We start from the raw sequence: 8,966 nt of genomic DNA on the forward strand, positions 1-8,966 counted from the left end.
CTAGCAATTACCCGGCGTGCTTCGCTGCGCCTTAAATGTGTTTTTGTGTTGTAACTCTCCCCCTAAGCTCTTATGGCCTCATTTACAAAATATTTTTAAAGAACTTTATGAAGTTAGATTTAAAAAAATCGATCTATGAAGCATTGTTTATTTTTTTTTAGTTAATATATTTTCGAAGGTAATTAGAAAATATGTAAAGAACCGACTTTCTCTTGGAAATTTAATTTATAATCTTATAACTGGAGTCTACTATCGCACCCTTTCCTCAAACGTGTATTAATTCAATATTCAAATAACGTATATTTATATAATTTGAAAAAATCTCCCTACTATACAAATATGTACAGGAATATTAACTAATATTTTCAAATGTTGTGAGAGGGAGTAACAAAACAAAATTACTTTTAAGGCGCAGCGAAGAACGCCGGGTATTCGCTAGTTAGTTAATATTGCTGTACATATTTGTATAGTAGGGAGATTTTTTCAAATTATATAAATATACGTTATTTGAATATTGAATTAATACACGTTTGAGGAAAGGGTGCGATAGTAGACTCCAGTTATAAGATTATAAATTAAATTTCCAAGAGATAGTCGGTTCTTTACATATTTCCTAAATACCTTCGAAAATATATTAACTCAAAAAAAAAAATAAACAATGCTTCATAGATCGATTTTTTTAAATCTAACTTCATAAAGTTCTTTAAAAATATTTTGTAAATGAGGCCAAAAGAGCTTAGGGGGAGACTTACAACACAAAAATACATTTAAGGCGCAGCGAAGCACGCCGGGTAATTGCTAGTATACATATACGAAGCATACACGTGGGCATAGCTGATTACACTCTTCATCTGTACGAAAAACGATCTAACAATGCTCGTCAATGAGCGTACAGAAATCGTTTTGTTTGCACTCTTTTTTCTTTGCAAAGTTTGTGTCTTTGGACGAATCATTCGTGAAATGTTTCGTTTGTTTTGAACTCTGTGTATGGACATACTTGGATACATACATACATATGATTAGTTTGTTGTGTCAACCACATACTCATGAACCAAAAATACAAGATCACCTAATCAAAGAAGCAAGAAAAAAGTATATTTCTGAGTGTTTTTGACATCTGCCTAAGAATGAAAACAAACAAAGAAAACGAAAAAGGCGCGGTGATTGTGTGCGATTAAATTGGTATTTATTATAAAATATACAAAGTGAAACTTGATGACAATTAGCAAAAAAAGTTCATAAAATATGGTTTTCATGATTGAAAGTGTTTTACAATCGCATATCATTACCACGGGTCGATTTTTAAATGCCAACGTTCTGGCCACAAACGTGCACCCACTTTTCACGCAAATTTACGCCTTTTGGCAAACCAAACATACGCACAAACTTGTTCCGATCACACAGCACTTTATTTTATATCATAAATATGTAATAAACCAAAATTTATAATTAATCGCTGCAGAAAACACATTCAATCGCTAAAAAATCACTACGAAGAGGTAGAAGACGGTGTAAACAAAACCGAAAACGTCAAAAACGCTACGAAAACTTTTTTCTGAAAATCGATTACAAATACAACGATGGCTGATTAGGTGATCTGTAGTCGTTGGTTCATGCCACATACTGCACATGACTTCGAAGCAGCGTTGCCGCTTCGGTAATTTTTTACCAAAATTGGTAAGTTTTTTCTATATTTGTAAAATTTGGTAATTTGGTAACTTATTTTTCAATTTGGTAACTTTTTCGATTCGATTCTACATGTAACATAGGTCAAAGCCAGTTCTGATTCACCATTAGGAAGTGCGCCGCAAGCGTTTCCTTTTATAGAAATACCAGGTAATCCTGAAAGTTTTGCAAGGCAAAAATTGTTCCTTGGTTCTAGAATGGTGTGATCTCTAACAAATTGCTTGAAAGTGGCTATTGCTATATCTATCGAGTCATGTCCCGGAAGGTCAGCATTGCAATTCCGGCATCCGGCAGCATTCAATATTCCCGGCGTAACCTGGCAACCATATGTATGAGTAGAATTCTATGTAAATATGTACGTTCAAAAAGCACGGCATTCAGTAGGGGACTTCAATTTGTCTTTACGTGTTGGTCCACCAACTTTTAAGAGCACCTGCCTTCTAAGAATCAAACGCTAGTTTCCAGTTGACAGTAGCTTTAAAAAACTATTTATTAAGGAGAGCAGTATTAACAAACAATTCAATTACTGGCAAATATGGTTCTTACTTTGGTTTTCCGATACAATAAAATAAGTATAATATGCAAAGAAAATGGTAGTTTAATTCAATTTCAGCTATCGTCGCGTTGGTGTACATACACGCCGAAGGTTGTATTTTTATTGTCAATTTAAGGTTGCCACACTTTCACTTCTCGTTTTAATAATAAGGCGGTGTTGCAACATTCTTCCCCCCGGTATAACGACCCTGGTAAGTTAATACCTTATGACGATGCAACGTCGCCGCTTGTCTCTCTCTTCACATCGAGTACCGCGATTTTTGCTACTGGACGGTGATACTCACCAGCCGGTGTGCGTATTATTGCGCTGCGTACCTGACCATCCTTTCCTGCAAACGTGTTCTCCACAATGCCTTTAGGCCACGAATAGCGAGGTAGATTTGGGTCAGCAATGACTACTACGTCACCCTTTTCAATCGGTTTCACCTTGTCGAACCATTTGGTTCTCCTAGTCAGTGTCGGCAACATCTCCATCACCCACCTTTTCCAAAATTTGTCTGCCAAATACTGAGAATGCCGCCAGGAACGCCTTACAAATTGATCTGCGGAAGAAAACTGGCCTAGTGGCTTATGTCCAGAGGAACTTCCCAGCAGAAAATGGTTAGGAGATAAGGCTTCTTGTTCTGCGGTCTCTAGAGACAAGTATGTAAGTGGGCGACTATTTATAATACTCTCGATCTCTACAAATAAGTTGTACAATTTTTCGTCGTTAAGTTTTGTTTCCGGTGTAACGATACGGTATAGAACGTCTTTGAATGTTCTGATCATACGTTCCCAGGCGCCTCCCATATGAGGGCTTGCTGGGGGAATGAAAGTCCACTTCATCTCCGCGCTCGTAAACTGTTCTTGAAGATCGTGTAGATTAATTTGCTGCAAAGCTTCCCGTAATTCCTTTTCTGCTGCTACAAAATTTGTCCCGTTGTCAGTAAACACATGTATAGGTATTCCTCTTCGACTCATAAAATTTCTAATAGCCATTACACACGAATTCATGGATAACGAGTACGCCACTTCAACGTGTATAGCTCTACACGTCATACAAGTAAATAAAACTCCATATCGTTTCTCCGAACGCCTCCCAATGGTAACCAGGAAGGGTCCGAAAAAATCTATTCCAACAAATGAATATGGTCGTGTATACGGGGACAAACGTGCCTCAGGTAACAAACCCATTTTTGGTGGTACTGGCTTAGCATGGTACAACTTACAGTATTGACAATTGTGATTTTTTTTTTTTTTTGCTTATTCAACTTTAAGTCGTTTCGAAAACATTGAACAGCGACACTTTACCAGATTTTACCAGCAAAAATTCAGCGGGTAAAATCTCGCAACTTCTGGCAAATAGAGGACCGATTTTGTTCTCACATTTTTTTTCCTACTATGTCAGAGAATTTTGGTAAATTCGTGTAAGTTCGGGAACACTGATTTTTATGTTTAAAAAAGACATTTATGTTATAAAATAAATTCTTAGAACTCCAAAACTTTGGGAAAATAGGAAATGCTAATTTACTTACTTTTGCGTAGAAAATTGCTTTGGGCAAACTTTTAATCAGGGACCTAGAGCGCATTCCGACTTTGGTTTAGCTCTACACGAAAACATAATATGTCAAAAGAACCAAACGGGAGCAAAATGTTCGGGAACATTTACGCCAAAAACGTAATGAGAAAGAAACTTTCGGGAACCTTTAAAAAAGAACAAACTGAAATAAAACTCTCAATAACTTTCCCAAGAATAACATAATGAGCATTTAACTTTCGGGAACGTTTCTAATGAGAACGAATGTAACGATAACGTTTTCAAGGAGGATAAAATAAGTACACAAAAGTCTGGGGAACGTTCTACTAGAGAACAAAAGTTTTTAGAACTTAATGTTAAGAATGGGGAGATCGTCTGCGTGTTGGTATGAAAACTGCTGTTAATCCAGAGAAAAGCTGGCTCAACTTCCACATCATTTACAATGCTTCAATTATGGAACTATTTCTCATTTTCTGTACAAGAAAATTTCGTGTCTTAAGTCTTTCGTTGACTTAATTTGCATAGTTAACTTTCAGTTCTATTAGCTATAATTCTAATACAGCGCTACGAGAAGAATGTGACTCTCGCTTCCATTCTTCCCGAATAATTCAGAGAAGATGTGTTCCCCTTTTGTTCTCGGTTAGAACGTTCGAGAGTTTTTAGTTCCCAAATAGTTGTTCTAGAGAAAGTTCTTTAGATTATCTCGTCCCAAATCGGCAAAGAGCTGTAGTGCTAAATCATAAGGACGCCCTTAAATAAAGGGTATAAGTAAATATCTCCAGATCAGCAAATACTACAACTTGATAAGCCTTGCTATATTATATAGTATATATATATGTATATATACCTGCACATATTCCACAGTTCAATATGTAGCCGTTTGCCAAAACAGGCGTCGGTGACGTTCAGAAAATATTCAGGCCGATTCTGAACAGACTCCCTGGGAGTTTTCTTCAGTAAATGCATATTTTCCTATAACTTTCCTTTCCAGAGAGCCCATTCCCTCAACTTTAAGATAACATTCAATATTTTAAATCCAGAGCGTGGCGTGATCATATTGTCCATGTGAACACAATGCTGGCCGACCGTTTCACCTTACTCATCATCGCAGCGATGCATTTCACACCAAATGCTTTCAACCGAAATACCAATCCCTATGCAATAATCGGACGAATCTCCGAATTGTAAATCAAGTCAAATCGGATACTATCCTTTTCAGTTAAGAAGATGTCTTGGGTCTCAAAGTAAAAGCTTTTGTGAAGTCTCCCTTGTGGTTTGGAGCTTTTCATCCAATTTTACCAAATTTCTGTCGGGCTTAATCACGACTCCTCAGAAAATTAGCCGCCAACCACTTGACGGCCAATTTTAATATTTTATTGAAGTGGCGGGGCTACTTTGTACATACATATGTATGTACTTCATAGACGATGTGTTTTTGTACCTGGGTTGGGATGGTACTTCAAGATCAATATGCCACCAAATTTGGATGAGTGTTGGGTGAGTTCGTTTGAGTGGGCAAGCTAAGAGTTGGTTTGCATTATGCTTGGCCAGAATAGCTTCCTCCATTCCTGGATCAAGGTACTCTCTCGGTTTCAGTGCCTAAGCAGACTTTCGCTATACCAAATGGGAATCTGAACATAGTAACTGGTAAAGCTAAGGCACGCGCTGGTTTATCGCTTGATATGTAGCGCCCAATGTTTGATGCCTTATGAATGTAATCGCACTTTATTCATCAGACCTTTCAACCGGAATTTTTGGGGAGGCATCGAACCGGTTTTCATGATCTCTTTAGATTTTATTAAATCCCAACAAAACTCCTACCACCGCTGCAAGCATCCGCCGCTTTCTCAAGATATATACACCATATTAGTTATGAATATTTAAGAGTGCAATAAATTTATCAAATAAAATACATACAATAAAATCTAGTAACAACAATCTACAATATTTAAATGCGTTTGATGATTTTATTACATAACGCCAGTTATAGCGCGATCCAATATCTGTTGTACAGATGTAGGCATCCAGTTTTTCATGCTGTTATCGCTTAACATACACACGTTACGATCAATATAACAGTACAGCTTCCCAACGCGGTAAACCTACAAAATATTAACAATCATTATTTTTAGTATACTAAATTCATTTATGCTTTCGCCCACCTGCTTTCCCAACTCCCTTCGGCCTGGCATTGGCGCAAAGAGTATTCCTCGCTCGGCACACTTTTGCGATACCAACTCTTTGAACTCCAATTGTGCAGGTGCCGTCATTTGTATATCCAAAATTGTTGGTGGTGGCGGTGGTGGTGGTGTTGCAGTGATTATGGGTGCAGGCATTGTTGCAAGTCCCGGTGCAAGTACATCTGTAGCACGATGCATTATTTCGAGCGCACGTCGCATGTGCTCTTTGATGGTTGGCTCGCGCAATATATCCTCAGTTAACATGCTCTTCCAACCGGTGTACCAACGTGATATCTCCGCAAAGTCAAGCGATTGATTTAACCATAGTACCAACACTTGCATCCATTTGGGGAAGAAGTATTTATCAAGCAGCTGTGCCATTTGCTGTGTGGTTAGCAGTTCATACCACTCCCATACTTGATTCCACAGCTCGAGTTGTTGTTGTAGTGGATTGATAATGAACTCGCTTAGTACCAATTGCAATTTTGGTATGATGTGTTGCGAGAGAAAACGCTGCATTTCGGTATCATTGAAAGCACCCTTCCATGGTGTGAGCATTGCCCGTGCAGAACGATCTTGTGGCATCCATGCCTGTAGGGCAGCTGCTAATTTTTCACGTATCGTCGGAAAGATGAATTCCTCCATTTTGTGGCCTAATATATTGTTCCATGGCAATATCCAAATGTGTATGGGCACAGTATCTGTGAGAGGATCCCAATCGCGTACAGCATTGCTTAACTGAGGCAACACCAGCTGTTCGAGCACAGAGTCTAGTATCCACGTTGGAAATAGTGGCGCCCAGCAATCGAGCAAAGCAGCCATATGTTGGTGTTGTTTGGGATTCCAAGAAGCAGCACATGCACGAAAGCTCGGTATAACTCCGGCCCATACCAGCGAGGAGTAAGGATCAAATATGTTACGCGATTCGTTTTGCGGATCCACATTTGATTCCAATATTCCGCGCCACTTCTTTATTAGGTCAACATATTTGGTGGGCTGTTGAAGTGGTTTCCAATTCTCCAAAGATATTTTAACCAACGGTGCTATGACACCAGCAGCTAGATCGCCCAGTGCAAACTCCTTATACTCAGCAGCATAATCTTGCTGCAGTTTCACAAAAATTTGTTCGGCACGTTGAAGTGTCAACAATTCATTACTCGTGGTCAGCTCCTCTACTAGCTTTAAAGCTTGCTCCAACGTGTCGATATGATTTTTTTCCAGCTGTACAATTTCATTTAGATTTTTTCGCTCATGTTCGAGCGCAGCTTGGCGATCTGTTGCTTCACGTTCTGTTTTATCGAGTGCAATAATATCCTGTTCGCAGAGGTTCACGATTAGCTGCAGATTGTGCATCAGTTCAGGCAGGGCAAAGGTACTGCCTTTCTTCGAGGTTAAACTGCTAGACGCAACAGCCTGTTCCAACTCATAAAGCTCTTCGTCGGCTACCTTCGTTTGACCCAGTGCATGGTAGCCGCTAAGTACACGCTTTTCTGGTCCGGTCATGTCGATGACGGGCACGTTTCCAATTTTTTTGCTGTAAGAATTTTAGACTTAGGTTAAGCTTTCATTAGAATGAGTGTATACCACAATGCCAGTACCTTATCTTTTCTGAAAGCATGAAGTTTCCTTTTTTACCCTTTTCGATCACCTCTTCAACCGAACGATAGTAGTAACGCTTGCCCTTATCTTGACGTCCATCGCCACTCTTCTTCCATTTGTTTAGTTTTTCTTTGAATTCTTTAGCTTCGCGTACATCCTCATCTTCTTTCACCACCGGCTGCAAGTTAATTCAAATCAGACTTTTAATATATTATACCACGAGCTATGGCATATGACTCACCCCTTTCCCGCCAACGCTGGCTGCAGTCTCAGGACCATAGGCACCAATAGCACCACGTCCTTTGCGTACATGCGCCTGCACTGGTTGCGATATACCCTGCAAATCCTTACCCAACCCCATGCCGGGTTTATAACCCATCTGGAGTAGTAGCTTAGCGCCAATACCGCGTGTGTGTTGCTCCCAGGCGCCTACATTTGAATTACCAGTTTGTCGGGCATTATTAGCACGCTGTTGTTTGCCCATTTCAGCACGCTTATGCTGCGTTCGTTCATCCTCAGAACTGGCTGCCGAGTCACTACTGCCACCATCGGCATCTTCCACTTGTTTACGACCAAAAGATGGACGAGAATCTTCCTCGTCACTTTCTTCATCGGTAATTTGTCGTTCCGCATCATCTTTCTGTGCTTTTTTATCTTTCTTACCGGCTTGCTGTATGCCACCGGCTACAAAACTAACCGGGGCTGTGTAGTCTTTTGATTTGCTGCCGCTACTACCACCAAGTCCGGTGCGACCTCGGCGTCCACGCCGGCTGCTGGACTCATCAGCGCTATCATTATCACTATCGTCGGCCCAAATACCTAATCAGGATAGGTAAATTTTAAGATTTTTAAGACTGTTTTGGTAAAAAAATCTAAGCATTTATCTCACCATAAATTTGCTGATTCTTTGAAAGGTTTCTACGGCGTCCCGGATTGAATTCGTTGTCCAAGTCATAATCGGTAATCTCAAAGCGTTCATATTCATTATCAGACATGCCGACGCTGGCCTATAATAATAATTTTCGGTAAATTTTGCAAAAAAAAAGTTTTATAAATACTTTGTACGTACAAATTTACGAAGTTACACAGAAAACGTAAATTACGGATGCTTGGCGAAAACAGCTGATAGAATGCAGTTCTTAAGGCGCCATCAGACGTAGCAATTGCAAGTAGTTTCGAAAAGTCTGCCATACACAAAAATTTCCAAAAGTGATTACACGGTACACTCCCTCTGTGAACCACTTGCAGCAAAAAAAAGAAAACAAAGAAAATGGTAGTGCAGCATTAAACTATTTCTCGAAAGCGATTGTCGTAATTTCAGAATAAGTTACAGCTTGCAATTTTTATTTCCCATATTTCTGCAAATCTGCAAAATGCACTCTGCGGCTCTTTTTACACCAAAATGCGTAAAAAAGTAGTTTTCGAGTGCA

At 39.4% G+C, this 8,966-nt stretch overlaps 1 protein-coding gene across 3 annotated transcripts; it reads right to left on the reverse strand.

The window, feature by feature from the left end:
* Window positions 1-5,627: 5,627 nt before the first annotated feature.
* On the reverse strand, window positions 5,628-8,693 carry sip1 (septin interacting protein 1). 3 transcript variants are annotated; one of them, XM_017621775.1, is made up of 6 exons: window positions 8,606-8,693; window positions 8,426-8,543; window positions 7,778-8,355; window positions 7,536-7,714; window positions 5,924-7,471; window positions 5,628-5,859 (listed from the first exon to the last, which is right to left on the reverse strand). In XM_017621775.1, exons 2-6 carry the CDS (start codon window positions 8,529-8,531, stop codon window positions 5,805-5,807), a joined length of 2,466 nt encoding a protein of 821 aa, XP_017477264.1. In that variant the 5' UTR covers window positions 8,532-8,543; window positions 8,606-8,693; the 3' UTR covers window positions 5,628-5,804. The 3 variants fall into 3 exon arrangements, with proteins under 3 accessions (XP_017477264.1, XP_017477262.1, XP_017477263.1); XM_017621773.1 differs by having other exon boundaries at window positions 5,920-7,471; XM_017621774.1 differs by having other exon boundaries at window positions 5,920-7,471; window positions 8,426-8,668.
* Between the last annotated feature and the right edge of the window lie 273 nt (window positions 8,694-8,966).

This window comes from Rhagoletis zephyria, unplaced genomic scaffold (genome assembly GCF_001687245.7).
Source record: "Rhagoletis zephyria isolate East Lansing unplaced genomic scaffold, Rhagoletis_zephyria_1.1 Rzeph_scaffold_02575, whole genome shotgun sequence".
Classification (NCBI taxonomy): domain Eukaryota; kingdom Metazoa; phylum Arthropoda; class Insecta; order Diptera; family Tephritidae; genus Rhagoletis; species Rhagoletis zephyria.